The 14,842-nt window shown below is 52.6% G+C and overlaps 2 protein-coding genes across 2 annotated transcripts; both read left to right on the plus strand.

Annotated features, from left to right (window-relative positions):
- Nucleotides 1-5,437: 5,437 nt before the first annotated feature.
- LOC124653943 (probable glucan endo-1,6-beta-glucosidase B) lies at nt 5,438-7,233 on the plus strand. The gene is made up of 2 exons (XM_047192999.1): nt 5,438-5,678; nt 5,920-7,233. The coding sequence occupies exons 1-2, from the start codon at nt 5,549-5,551 to the stop codon at nt 7,032-7,034; spliced, it is 1,245 nt and encodes a 414-aa protein (XP_047048955.1). The 5' UTR covers nt 5,438-5,548; the 3' UTR covers nt 7,035-7,233.
- Nucleotides 7,234-7,678: 445 nt separating this feature from the next.
- LOC124654092 lies at nt 7,679-14,619 on the plus strand. Its single transcript, XM_047193121.1, has 4 exons — nt 7,679-7,777; nt 7,889-7,944; nt 12,824-14,043; nt 14,403-14,619. The coding sequence occupies exons 2-4, from the start codon at nt 7,919-7,921 to the stop codon at nt 14,420-14,422; spliced, it is 1,266 nt and encodes a 421-aa protein (XP_047049077.1). The 5' UTR covers nt 7,679-7,777; nt 7,889-7,918; the 3' UTR covers nt 14,423-14,619.
- Nucleotides 14,620-14,842: the final 223 nt, after the last annotated feature.

Consider the following 14,842-nt stretch of genomic DNA (forward strand, 5'->3'; position numbering starts at 1 on the left):
ATGTTCCATGCTACTTTATTGATGATACCTACATGTTTTATGCACATTATATGTCATATTTATGCATTTTCTGGAACTAACCTATTAACAAGATGCCGAAGAGCCGATTGCTTGTTTTCTGCTCGTTTTTGGTTTCGAAATCCTAGTAAGGAAATATTCTCGGAATTGGACGAAATCTTCGCCCGGGGTCCTATTTTTGCACGGAGCTTCCGGAAGACCGAAGAGATAACGAAGTGGGGCCACGAGGCGCCGTCACCATAGGGCGGCGCGGCCCAGGCCCTGGCCGCGCCGACCTATGGTGTGGGCCCCTCGTCAGCCCCCCTGACCTACCCTTCCGCCTACAAATAGCCTCCGTCGCGAAACCCCCAGTACCGAGAGCCACGATACGGAAAACCTTCCAGAGACGCCGCCGCCGCGAATCCCATCTCGGGGGATTCGGGAGATCGCCTCCGGCACCTGCCGGAGAGGGGATTCATCTCCCGGAGGACTCTTCATCGCCATGATCGCCTCCGGAGTGATGAGTGAGTAGTTCACCCCTGGACCATGGGTCCATAGCAGTAGCTAGATGGTCGTCTTCTCCTTGTTGTGCTTCATTGTTGGATCTTGTGAGCTGCCTAACATGATCAAGATCATCTATCCGTAATACTATATGTTGTGTTTGTCGGGATCCGATGGATAGAGAATACTATGTTATGGTGATTATCAATCTATTGTTTATGTGTTGTTTATGATCTTGCATGCTCTCCGTTATTAGTAGAGGCTCTGGCCAAGTTTGTACTCTTAACTCCAAGAGGGAGTATTTATGCTCGATAGTGGGTTCATGCCTTCATTGACACCGGGACAGTGACGAGAAAGTTCTAAGGTTGTGATGTGTTGTTGCCACTAGGGATAAAACATTGATTCTATGTCTAAGGATGTAGTTGTCGATTACATTACGCACCATACTTAATGCAATTGTCCGTTGCTTAGCAACTTAATACCGAATGGGGTTCGGATGATAACCTGAAGGTGGACTTTTTAGGCATAGATGCGGTTGGATGGCGGTCTATGTACTTTGTCGTAATGCCCAATTAAATCTCACTATATTTATCATATCATGTACATGCATTGTTATGCCCTTCTCTATTTGTCAATTGCCTGACTGTAATTTGTTCACCCAACATGCTTTTATCTTATGGGAGAGACACCTCTAGTGAACTGTGGACCCCGGTCCTATTCTTTACATAGCATACAATCTACTGCAATTGTGTTTTACTATTTTCTTGCAAACAATCATCTTCCACTCGATACGTTTAATCCTTTGTTACAGCAAGCCGGTGAGATTGACAACCTCATCTGTTTCGTTGGGGCAAAGTACTTTGGTTTTGTTGTGCGGATTCCACATTGGCGCCGGAATCCTCGTTGTTGCGCCGCATCACATTTCGCCACCATCAACCTTCAACGTGCTTCTTGACTCCTACTGGTCCGATTAAACCTTGGTTTCTTACTGAGGGAAACTTGCCACTGTGCGCATCATACCTTCCTCTTGGGGTTCCCAACGGACGTGTACATCTACGCGCATCACACCACAGCTCCGACGCACTACCAGCGAGCCCTGAGCACCACCACGGCGCCCTGGAACACCAGCGCGGCGAGAATCACCGCGTGTACCGCAACCCTAGTTGCAGTAGGGGTTGATGATGAGCGGAGGTGACCAGATCTTCCAGATCGAAGCGGATAGGAAGAGGCAGCGTCACCAGGCGGTTCGATTGCGACAAACCACGCCGCCAGGGACCGCCGGAGACGGCCGGGAGACGCCAGCGGCGGCGCTGGCGACGCAGCATCACGAGAGAGGAGAGGAATTAGGGTTAGGTCGAGGAGAGGAGGACGCGAGCGAGTGAGCCGGTTGGGCCGAGCCCAATGAGCTGGTCCAATCAAACCACTCGGTCTGACCAGTGGGCCTAGGGAGGGGCAAAATGGTCATTTGACCATAGGATTTATTATAAATTTGAAAATAAATCTAAAACCCCTAGAATAACTCTAAAAAAAATGTATACCACTTAAAATTTTGAGAGCTATTCAAAGTAAATACTTTCATCATAAATTGAACAAATATAAAAAATGAGTATGATGAAATATTACCAATAAAATTGAATAAATAAGTTCTAAGCTTTTTAATAATTAAAAGAAGAATAACAATCCATTCTTTGAATAAACTCCTTAATAAAAATCGCAAATAATTATTTTAATAACTCTTAAGGAGTATTTATAAATTATGCTTATTCATCACCTCTGACAAGAAATAATGAAGCATCGGGAAGGGGGGCAACCCTAAAAATCTAAAGCATGCATATTTGAATCTTTAACCATTTCCCTTATTAAACAATGATGCTATCTTTCGAAAAAAGAGGACCAGGGTCAGTCCAAACAATCCAACCGCACTACCTTGCAGTCATCAGGCAAGTTCATCGCTTGCTCATTTCACTTTGAGTATTTTTATCAAATTACTTGCAAAGTACTATACTTATCACTCTTGCATGAAAAGCAAAAATACTATTTTCATAACTATGAATATGACTATGTGGTGGGCAATGGAACCATGGTATGAGTATGGTGGAGGTTCCATTGCAATGGGTTTACATCCATATAGGATTAAAAAGAAATGTCGTCTAGTGATTCTTGTGTCGTAAAACCCGTGTTAACCATAAGATCTAGAGTGGGACGGAGTAGTCAGTTGTATTTCTTCCTCTCGTACATCAACGGATGCGCTTACTGTAGTAGTTGTATCTTGCGAGAACAACCGGATGGGTGGGGAACCTTTAAGTCCCCACGGTAATGTGGTCTATGATGGGTTGCAGAAGGCCGGCGAAGGTATCGAGGTCGGATGATACCCAATGGGGTATGCTGACCGGCGGGGATATTAGTTGAGGTCGGATGATATCCAATGGATATGCTGACCGGCGAGGACCCAAGAGGTCGGAACTGCAACAAAGGGTGGGTGTGCGGGGTCGTGGAGAAATGCAATGATTGGCTAGGACCTTATACCTGGCCCCATACCAAGGAAGTATGGACGAGCACGCGACTCGGTTGTGCAACAAGGTTAAGATCTCTTATGGGTAAAGCAACACACATTTGCAGAGTGTATCAAATCGTGACCTGTCACTCCCTGTTCCGGGTTTTGGAACTGCGAACGCGGCCGAAAAGGAACTCCATGAAGTTCTAGACACCCGGTGAAGGCTGACGGTCATAGCTCTTCGGAATAAAAGCAACCTTTACAAGAAATGCTTACAAAAACCTGCATTGGTATATGACTTTCTGGTCTAGTGTCGTAGCTGGTGCCTAAAACACCTCTTTCCTATAATGAACTTGTTGAGTACGCTCGTACTCATACCTCTTATAATCCCATGCTTAGATTTTCTGAACCACCTGGAGGAGGCCAATGAAGGACCCGAAGGAGCATATGGAATCTGCTATGAAGAACCAAACCTCTCTGGAGGAGTAGAGGGGGTAGATTATCTGATCGTTTACGGAACCGGGGAGGTTCCAGAAGAAGACACCACTTAAGCAACACAATTAGTAGTAGTCGAGTAGCACGAACTCTATAGTATTTAGCTCGATTAGAAATGGTACTAGCCTGCTTAGACCTATATTGTATAAGTTAAGTAGGGTTCACCTAGAACCTTTGAGTTATCCTCTACGGACCCAGGAGGAGCTCCAATGTGATGTACATATATGGCTTGTAATCTTAAGTGAGTAAAATAAAGACCAGCTATGTTTCTGTTGTACTACTCTGAGGGATGTAATATTTGCGGATTGGTACTTCGCACATGTTATGTCAACGACTGACATACTACAACATGCAGTGGTATGCAAGGTCACCACAACACAACACAACATCGAGATGAACAACACCGACGGCCTCATCAGCCGGAGGAACACCTGGAACAGGGAGGGGCACCTCCGCTTCTGGTGCGTTCCCGGGAGAACCCTCGAGCACGTCGTCGACGGCATCCATAATGGCACCCCAAGGCTGGAGATGCTGCCTTTGCCGCCACCATCTCCTTCGCCCGCAGCACGCTGGCAGCCAAGAGGACGTACTTGTCATCCTCGAACTCTTCTTCCTCGGGGCCGGCGCGATCGGCGCTTTCGTCGCACCGCGCCACACCCTACATCGTGCCGAAGCGCGAGGTGAAGGATGAGCCGGAGTATGCGACGCCGCCCGTCAATCGGAGGCGTGGCATCAACAGCGTCAGCATCCGCTAACCAGCGGCAGCAGCACATGCGTGTCGGAGGCGCCGTCCTCATCCAGAAGCCGGAGGTGAAGGAGGAGCGGGACGACGAGGAAGCCGCGAAGGCCGCGCTGTTGGCGGAGCACGAGTGCCAGCAGCGACGACCCCGATGACTGTCAAGGGTTGCACGCGGCGTCGTTGAACGACAAGGACGCCTGGAGGGGCGACGTCGACGCGGCGAACGCAATGTCCATCCGCGACGCCGGGAAGCCGCTCGTCGACCTCACCGACAATGACGAAACTGGACCAAGCGACGCGGCGAAGGACGAGCGCGGTAAGCAGGACGTCGTCGTCGACGACATATACAACTTTCACCAGTACTACGACCCCTCTGGCCGCCGCAAGTACTATTAGTGTTTAGGTTTCAATTTTATCGAATTTTGTTCGAATCTATGTAATATATAATATATAGCAAGTTCAAATAAATTCAACCGTTTTCTATTAAATTTTAAAAATCTCAAATTCTGTCTGGGGGACGCGGCTGGGGAGCGGTTCCCAAACGCGACACGAAGAAAACGCGTCCCCCAAACGCTAAATCCGATGCCGTTTGTAGGACGCGTCTGGAGATGCTCTTAATCGCGTGTACAGGGAGCTCTCCGGGTTGACGGGGATAAGGCGAGCTGGCCTGATGCCAGACAGCTAGAGAAAGGCAAGATATGGAGGATAGCGACGGCGTGGCGGCTAACTCTTGCGTGTTTGACCGATTGGCAGGGAACATAAGATGGGTAGAGCCACAGTTCGATATGGCAGGAACTGCGTTTGCGTATGCTCTGAGCCAGGCCAAAACAATACATGCCCAAGAGGATCTGCAGAGACTAGAACGAAGACAGAAAATTTCCTTGCGTGCGTCCCCGGCCTGTGAAAGACCAAACGATGAAACGACGACGAGAAATCAAACCCAGCACACGTTATTTTTTGTTTCGAGGGTACAAACCCAGTACACGCGTTTTCTATAAGATCAAAACAAACAGGAAAGGGGCAGGCAATGTCTTCATCATCTACAGAACGCACGCGGTTTTGCTCAACAGTAAGCACACATTTCCTCATCAGCTAGGCAAGTATCTACGCACGCGGTATCGTTCGATAGCAAGTGGCCTAGGGGCGGCCGAACTAATTTGTTCTATATATGCGGCTTACCTTCCAAGTCGCACTTACTTGTCCATCAAAGTCATGAAGATAAGCCCGTCTGACGGGGCACAGATTCTATAAAAAGACCAGCTGTGAACATCACCCTCACCGTGCCTAATCCTCTCATCTAGAGCTTCTCAGCAGCAGACGAGATGCATCGTTCTATCGTTGTTATCACGACGCTCGCGCTCCTGGCCGGTGCTGTCTCGGCATGGCTTCCCAAGGAGCACGACTTGGCTGCTTTCAAGGGCATCAACAAGATCAGGGGCGTTAATTTCGGCGGTATGTCTGATGTCTCCTTTGCAACAACTACTTCCTCATTCCTCCCATAATATAAGTCACATTCTTTTTCCAAAATTATACGGATTCAGAACGTATAAGTGCTTGCATTCCTCTTACAAATCTCTTTGTGTTTGTATATATTTATACAGATTTTGTGGATATAATAGAAGTATAAATCGTAGTGAGTGTTGTAAACTTTGGGAAGGAGGGAGTACTAACTAACACGGGTTGAAATTCTCAGGTTGGCTCATCTGCGAGCCATGGATGATGAGCGACGAGTGGAACAACGTCATGGGCTGCAACGGGGCTGCCTCCGAGTTCGACTGCATGCTAAACAATTACATGGGAAGCAATCGAGCTGCCGGCAACGACAAGTTCGAGACTCACTGGAGGACTTGGATCAATGCCGACAGCGTCGAGTCAGTCCACTACGTTGGCCTGAACACGATTCGCATTCCCATCGGGTACTGGTCCTACGTGGACATTGTCGACAAGGCCAGTGAGCCCTTTGCCGACGGCAACAGGATGCTCCCATACCTGGATGCCGTTGTTCAAAAGGCTGCTGACCTTGGCATCTATGTCATCATCGATCTGCATGGGGCTCCCGGCGGGCAGCAACAAGACGCCTTTACCGGCCAGAACAACAAGCCAGCCGGTTTCTTCAACGACTACAATTTTGACCGCGCCAACAGGTGGATATCCTGGATGACGAGGCGCATCCACACAAACCCTGCCTACGCCACCGTCGGCATGATTGAGGTTCTCAACGAACCCGTCTCCGGACACGACCCGGCCGGACGGTACCCTGCCCCGGGTCAGGTTCCGGGGCTGGTCCAGAAGTACTACCCGGGCGCTCTCAAGGCGGTCCGAGATGCCGAAGCGTCTCTCGGAGTGGCTGACGGCAACAAACTCCATGTGCAGTTCATGTCCCAGAAATGGGACTCAGGCAACGCGCGCGACAACTCTGCCGTGGCCAACGACCAACGCACTGCGTTCGATGACCACAACTACATTGGCTTCGCCTTGAAAGACGGGGGCAACCGGGACAGCCTCATGAGGAGTGCCTGCAATGACCATCGCACCGTGAACGGGCAGGCATTCACCATTACCGGCGAGTGGAGCATGACATCCAGCGTGAGCCCGGATGACAAAGACTTCTTCAGGAAGTTCTTCACGGCCCAACAACAGCTCTACGAGGAGCCTGGGATGAGTGGCTGGATCTACTGGACGTGGAAAACACAGTTGAATGATCCTCGATGGACCTACTCTCATGCCACGTACCTCAATCTGATCCCCACAGATGCCGCTGCCTTGGAAAGGAATGTGTATCAAGATATCTGTTACCCTTATAGATAGAGACACATACTACTTTTTAGATGAGGTCTATTCATACCTCTTATATTTTACTAATGTGCCGTCAGTTTTCCCCTTAAGCATCAAATTTCATAATTTGGGATTTTAATTTCGATGAGGAAATTGGAAATTGTTCCTGTAAATTCTTATCAGATTTCCGTGTTCCAAAATTCCAGAATATAGCCAGCCAAATGTTAAAGCATTATGTATTGATCAGTACGTAGTTCAAGTCTAATAATCTTACGGAGATGTAAGAACAAAAAAAATATTACTAAGCTGTAGATGTGTATCTACATACTAAATAGTATGTAGATGTACATATTTTGATAATGTCAGACAACTTTCATGTGACAGAGGGAGTACTACCAAGAAATTAAAATGACTAACAAAAAAAGGTAAATTAAATCACTCTAATTTATTTATCTCCATGATTACGCTGCTCTGTTTTGGAGTGTTTCCCTTTGTTCTGTACAGTACGTGCTCCACAAATTCCTAGCATGCTTTTGCTCCACAAATTCGAGCAGCCGGTAGTCGTTTCCGAAACATACTGGGCTACTATTGGTTTGGGCTGGACTTGATCGGGCTGGGAGAAAGAGCTGCACGTCCCGTTCAGCCCTGCACTACAGAACTTCTCAAGAAAAAAAAAACCCTGCACTACAGACGACGGCGGCAGGGGCCGACCGATAGAAAAGAGAGCGCCGCCGCCGGCAACCTCATCCCCAGGAAGCAGCCACCGAAGACTCGAGGTAAGGCCACCGCTTACCCTTCTAGATCCCCTAGTTTTTCCCAATTTCTTCTAGTTTCGTGCAGAAAACCATAGCTCTGATTTATCCTCATAACTGAACCCAATTTCTCAGAGAGGGGCGAGCGTGCTAAGGAGATAGGCAATGGATCCTGCTCAGATTCCTCAAGGGTAAGTAAGGCCACCCAATTTCTCTATTGTAGTTCCAGATGGATCCCGCTTGTTGTGTGCTGGATGGTTTGCAAGGTCGAAATAAATTTTTCTATTTCATTAACAGAAACAGCCTAGCTGATACATGTGAAGTTTATAACTCTATAGGGTAACAAGTATATTATGCATGTAATTTGTGGTTTCCTCATTGTCACGGTGAGACTACCATACAACAGTTATGGTAGGGGCTAGGGTTCTACCGGGTCTAGGGCGGAGGTTGTAAGGGTGGAAGTGAGGGCGGAGAGGCTGGAGAGCTCGGCGCCGGCGGCTGGGCGCCGTCGCGGAGGCGGCGGCTAGGGTTGGGTGTGGCTGGGCGCAGGGGTCTCCCGTCTCCCTTCGAGAGACGAGACGATATGATGCTGAATATTTGTCCGATTAATCACGAAGGGTACATGTGTTTATATAGGAGGACGGCCTCCTCTAAACCCTAATTTACTTGGGCTAAGCCCACAACTAGCCACTAGTGGGCTTCTTGCGTGTATAGGTCAGACCGACCATAACATCTCTCCCCGCCTTCTCAAACAGCTCGTCCTCGAGCTGAACTTTGGAAACTGCTGGCGGAGATCTTCAAGCTTCTCCCTAGTCGCCTCGTCCTCTGGCATGCCTGTCCAATGCATCAAGACGTGCCAAACACCAGGTCGCTGCTGGGCCTTCATCACGCGAGCCACACTCGCCGGGGCAGGCTCGAGACGCCCATCCGAAGTAGGTGGAAGAGCTGGTGGTGCAGACGGAGGGTCGCCACGGTAGGCCTTCAGGAGGCCGACGTTGAAGACGTTGTGGAGGCGCGAGCCCGCGGGCAGCTCAAGACGGTAGGCGAGCGTGCCGATGCGCTCCAGCACACGGAAGGGACCGGCGTAACGAGGTCCCAACTTGCGCCGGAGCGCGGGTCCAAGGACTCGGGTCGTCCGGTGAAGAAGGCGTAGCCAGACCCAGTCGCCCACCGCAAACTCCACCTAGCGATGGTGTGCATCATAGTACCTCCTGGCCAGCTGCTGAGCCTGAAGAAGTTGCTGGCGCGCCTCAGCCAGTATCTCGTCGCGGGTACGCAGCAGGTCATCCGCCGTCTCAGTACGTGCCATGCCAGACGCATAGGGAAGCATCGCCGGCGGTGGCCTCCCGTAGACCACCTCAAAGGGAGTGGCGTGTAGCGCGGAGTGGTAGGACGTGTTGTAGCAGTACTCGGCCCACGCCAGGCAGTCCACCCAAGCTCGTGGACGATCCCCGGTGATGCGGTGCAGGTACATGGCGATGATCTTGTTGACGACCTCGGACTGGCCGTCCGTCTGAGGATGAAACGCCGTGCTCATGCGGAGCTTCACGCCCGCCAACCCAAAGAGGTCCCGCCAGACGTGACCCGTGAACATAGGATCACGATCACTAACGATGGAGGACGGAAACCCGTGGAGGCGAACGATGCCGTCGAAGAAGGCGCGTGCCACGGACGCCGCCGTATAGGGATGGCGGAGGGCGATGAAGTGCGCGTACATGGAGAAGCGGTCGACCACCGTGAGGATGACGGACTTGCCGCCAACCTTCGGCAGCCCCTCGATGAAGTCCATGGAGATGTCCGCCCATACCTGGGACGGCACGTCCAGCGGCTGCAGTAAGCCCGCCGGACGAAGCGTCTCCGTCTTGTTCCGCTGGCATGTGACACACGCCCACACCCAGTCGCGCACCAGGGCGGCATCCCCTGGAATGTAAAAATCAGCGCGGAGACGGTGCAGGGTCTTCTGGACGCCCTCGTGACCTGCAGAATGCGCCAAGGACAAGGCCTGGTGGCGCAGGTCTCCATGATCCGGAACGAAGATGCGGCGCCCATGGAGGAGTAGTCCCTCGTCCAGGCGCCATGGCGCGGCCAGCTCGCCGTCGGCCGGCGCGCGGCGCAGCTGCTACGCATCCGCGGCCTCGGCAGTAGCGCGGCGAACCTCGTCGATGAAGGAGAAAGATGGCCCGGAGTGGATGCAGAGGGCCGCACCGACCGTGGGCGCGTCCGCAACGTCATCGATATCGCGGCGGGACAGGGCGTCGGCGACTGTGTTGAGGCGGCCGGGGCGGTACTCGACGGTGAAGTCGAAGCCGAAGAGCTTGCTGATCCACTGATGGTGCGACACTGTGGAGAGGCGCTGATCCAGCAAGAACTTCAGACTGTAGTGGTCCGTGCGCACACGGAACGTCCGGCCCCAAAGATACGCCCGCCAGTGGCGCACCGCCTGGACCAGCCCGATCAGCTCGCGCTCATATGCGGCGAGCTTGTGGTGGCGCGCGGCGAAGGGGCGGCTGAAGAAAGCGAGTGGCCCTTCGCCCTGGTGAAGGACGACGCCGAAGCCGATGTCGGAGGCGTCGCAGTCCACCACGAACGGCTCGTCGAAGTCCGGCATCTGAAAAACGGGGCCCGTCGTGAGTGCCCGCTGCAGGGCGGCGAAGGCCGTGGCCGCCTCCTCGTCCCAGGAGAAAGCGTCGCGGCGAAGCAGGCGCGTGACAGGCGCGGCGATGAGGCCGAAGTCCTGGATGTACCGCCGGTAGTATCCCGCGAGGCCCAAAAATCCGCGAAGAGCTTGCGGCGGCCGGGGCGTCGGCCAGGGCGGCGACGGCGGCGACCTTGTCCGCGTCCATCGCGACACCGTCGGCGGAGATGACGTGGCCCAAGTACGCGACGGAGGTCGTGCCAAACGAGCACTTCGAGCTCTTGAGATGAAGACGATGCGCTCGAAGCACGTTGAAGATGATGGCCACGTGCTTGCGGGTGCTCCGCCCGAGGATGCGCTGTAGAACAAAATATCATGAAAGAAAACAAGCACAAAGCGGCGTAAGTAGGGGCTGAGCACGTCGTTCATCAGGGCCTGGAAGGTTGCCGACGCGTTGGAGAGGCCGAACGGCATCACCAAAAACTCGTAGTGGCCATGGTGAGTGCGGAACGCCGTCTTGGCGATGTCGTCCGGGTGCATGCGCACCTGATGATAGCCCGAGCGCAAGTCGAGCTTGGTGAAGAAGCGCGCGCCATGCAGCTCGTCCAGGAGCTCATCCACGACGGGGATGGGAAACTTGTCCTTGGACGTGACGGCGTTGAGGGCGCGGAAGTCGATGCAGAAGCGCCACGTGCCGTCGGCCTTGCGCACAAGGAGCACGGGGGCGCAGAACGGCGACGTCGAAATCCGAATGATGCCCTGTGCTAGCATGACCGCCACCTGGCGCTCGAGCTCGTCCTTCCGCAGGCTGGGGTACCGGTACGGCCGCATAGCGACGGGCGCCGTGTTCGGCAACGAGGTGTATGCGGTGGTCACGGGGCCGCGAGGGAGGGAGGCCCTGCGGCTCGTCGAAGAGGTCGCCGTGTCTGCTGCGGTAAGTCGGCCGGGAGCGGATGCGCCTCGTCAAGCGCGGCGGCCATCGGGTGGAGCTGCGGGGATGCGCCGGTGCTTCCCAAGCCCGTTCGGTGAACACGGCGGCCGCCCTCGCGCCGAGAAGATGAGGGACAACACGTCGGTCCCACGGGATGGGGCCTAAGGTGCTCAGGAAGTCGAGGCCGAGGATGAAGTCGTAGCAGCCCAATTCGATGCCGACGCAGTCGATGGAGAACGGCTCGTCGCCCACGAGCACGGGAACCAGTCGCGCCACGCCACGGCACGTAAGACGGTCCCCGTTGCGATCCACGTGCGGTCGGCGCTGAGCGTCCGCTGCCCCCGAAAGAACTGCTCACACTGGTTCAGCCAGTTCAGGGGGTCGGTGGCGCCGTCGTAGGTGGCGAACTCCAGCTTGGTGAAGCGGGGCGGCTGCTGCGCCAGAGGCGTGACCCCGGAGGCGCCCTCCTGGCGGCCCGGGGTGAAGGACGTGCTCTCGGCGAAGGGGGCAGCAAACCCGCCGGGACCGCCAAAGGTGTGGGCGGGTTGCTTGAACCGTCGTCCGCGCCGCGGTCCGAGTGTAGACGGGCGACGCGTCGGTCCATGTGGGGATTGGCGAGGGCGATGGCGGCCACCACGCGGGCGGCCCTTGCTGGCGACGGAGGCGGGCGGTGTCGGGGTGGCGGACAGGACCGGGACGGCGGCCGGTGGGGGCGGCGGGTGCTAGCCGGCTTTGATCTCCGCGAGCTCGAAGCGGATGGCGTGGAGACTGTCGGCGAGGTCCGCCAGTGTAGCGGGCAGGAGGTCGAGGCCCGTGGGGGCGGCAGCGGCCTGGATGGCAGCGGCGGCCCCCTGGTCTCCGTCGGCGGCGGCCCCCGGCGGCGCGTGGGCGCCTGTCATGGCGGCGGAGGTGGCGGGGGTGGTGTTGGTGGCGGCGGCGGCGGACGTGGCGGTGATGGGGTCGACGGGGAGGCTGTTGGAGCCCATTAGACCTAGGCAATCTGATACCAAAGTGGTAGGGGCTAGCGTTCTACCGGGTCTAGGGCGGAGGTTGTAAGGGTGGAAGTGAGGGCGGAGAGGCTGGAGAGCTCGGCGCCGGCGGCTGGGCGCCGTCGCAGAGGAAGGAGGCGGCGGCTAGGGTTGGGTGCGGCTGGGCGCAGGGGGTCTCCCGTCTCCCTTCATGAGACGAGACAGTATGATACTGAATATTTGTCTGATTAATCACAAAGGATACATGTGTTTATATAGGAGGACGACCTCCTCTAAACCCTAATTTACTTAGGCTAAGCCCCTAATTTACTTGGGCTAAGCCCACAACTAGCCACTAGTGGGCTTCTTGCGTGTATAGGTCAGACCGACCATAACAAGTTAGCAAAGGAACTTGTTGAATAAGTTGATGGCAAAGTGATCCCCTTTTACTGATTATACATCCAATTGTATTGCAACTATGTGGATCACAGAAATACGCCCATTAATTATTGCACTTGTTGTTGTTACTGTTTCAGGCACGATCCTGCTCCAAGTATGGTATGTGTGGATGCCAAGAGGCTGCGGCGTTCTGCAATGCCAGCCGACACCGTATCCAAAGTGATCAACGCTGACAACACTAGTTCCTGGTCGGCGCCCCCGCTGGACGATGATGATCTCCTTGAGGAGATCTTTCTCCGCCTCCGTCCAAAGCCATCTGCACTTCTGCGTGCCTCCCTCGTTTGCACACGCTGGTGTAGCATACTCTCTGACCCCAAGTTCCTCAAACGTTATAGGAAACACCATCGGAAGCCTCCTCTATTGGGCTTCTTCACAGGAAATAGTGGCACAGAATACAATTTCGTTCCTGCTCTAAAGGCGAAGCCCAACCGCATCCCGGCTCAGCGCTTCACCATACCCAGGAGCAGCAGCCCCTACGACCGTTGGAACTTCCTTGGCTGTCGCCACGGCCTTGGTGTCCTAATGCACTACTATGGGCGTGAGGTTGTTGTATGGGATCCCCTCACCGGCCAGCAGCACCACGTTCCGTTTCCGCCTGAGCTACGTAATGCCAGAGGGGATATTTATTGGAGTTGGCACGCCGCGGTGTTGTGCGCTGATGACGATGATGGACATGTGCACGGCGATTGCTTCTCAAGCCCGTTTAAGTTGGTTTTGATAGCTGCTGGACAGACGCAGGCTTTTGCTTGCCTCTATGAATCGGTGTCTGGTTTATGGGGAAATATTGTCTCAACATTGACTACAACTACGATTCATGAGATTAGACACAGCGTTCTCATTGGGAATGCACTTTATTGTTTGTTCGGTGGAGGTGACATCCTTGCATATGATATTGATGGACAAATCCTTAGTCACATTGAGAAGCCAACTGAGGCCTATCATACTGGCTTGGGCTTTCAGCTTTGGCGGACAAATGATGTTTGTGGCCTTGGCCTCGCTGTTATGTCAAAACTGGGCATACATTTATGGGAGTGCAAAATGTACTCTGAAGGTGTTTTCAGATGGGTGCTGCAGCCGAAAATCATTCAACTTGAGGAGCTCTTTCCACAGAGGATCGGTAGCGACCACAAAAAGGTGTACATGGTGGGCTATGATGAGGAGTCAAATGTTATTTTTCTGGCTACGTATATTGGTGACTTCATGCTCCAACTTCAGTCTATGCGGTTTAGAAGAATTTCCGAAAGAAATTGCTGGGATAACAAGATGCATTATCCCTACAGAAATTTCTATACTGCAGGTAATACCTCTATACCTTTTGTGTGTTAAGATACCCAGTTTCTATGTTGAGTGTATTATTGTTCATGTGATCAAGGGTCGGCCAGATATATGAGAATAGCTTGAGTTGTTTGTTTCTTTATTCTAGTGCTATCTATTGTTGTGTGGCCATTTCTAAACTACGTTTTTTGTGCTTGTTGATCTTTTTAGCACTTTGCTTTGTAATAATTGGAAAATAGGCACTAAAAGGATATAATGAAACCATGTAATATGTGAAAATAGGCACTAAATTCTAACTATGGTTCTGGCTTGTATTCATATTGTACTTTGGAGTTCTCTAACAAACTGGAATCTGACAATAATTGCACTAAATGAATACAGTGAAACCATCTGCTATGTGAAATAGTTACGCAGTTGTCAGCCTGACAGCAGAAGACGAAATGAGCACCAGAAGAACACTTTCAGCGAGGAACAATTTAAGGAGATCCGGTGGAGCCTGGAGATTTGGCAAGGGCAGACGTTCTGAATCACATGGGCAGTGGCACTGGCAATGCTATCATACTCGTGTGTCAATTAGGCAGCATTTTTTCTCTCCAAGTTTCAGTTTCATTCATTTTACACTGTCACGTGACAAGTCAGACAGGGTCTAGTGGTCTTCTTTTCACGTGTTTTCAAACACTGCCTGATCGTAATTCTTGAATTTTTATAATACTTCCAACTTTTTTTTAGGACGTATGGAGTACACGATTGAGGAGTAGTATATGTCACTCCCATGTGAGTTTTTTTCTAGCCTTGTATATTTTGAAAAAAGGACATTGCTA

Source organism: Lolium rigidum, chromosome 5, assembly GCF_022539505.1.
Source record: "Lolium rigidum isolate FL_2022 chromosome 5, APGP_CSIRO_Lrig_0.1, whole genome shotgun sequence".
NCBI classification, from domain to species: domain Eukaryota; kingdom Viridiplantae; phylum Streptophyta; class Magnoliopsida; order Poales; family Poaceae; genus Lolium; species Lolium rigidum.

Bases quoted from the DNA above. Each gene is read 5' to 3' on its own strand.
- LOC124653943 (XM_047192999.1), top strand. From the start codon at position 5,549: ATGCATCGTTCTATCGTTGTTATCACGACGCTCGCGCTCCTGGCCGGT. The intron at 5,679-5,919 runs GTATGTCTGATG...TGAAATTCTCAG, and splicing joins CAGGGGCGTTAATTTCGGCG to GTTGGCTCATCTGCGAGCCA.
- LOC124654092 (XM_047193121.1), top strand. From the start codon at position 7,919: ATGGATCCTGCTCAGATTCCTCAAGG. The intron at 7,945-12,823 runs GTAAGTAAGGCC...TTACTGTTTCAG, and splicing joins CCTGCTCAGATTCCTCAAGG to GCACGATCCTGCTCCAAGTA. The intron at 14,044-14,402 runs GTAATACCTCTA...AAATGAATACAG, and splicing joins CAGAAATTTCTATACTGCAG to TGAAACCATCTGCTATGTGA.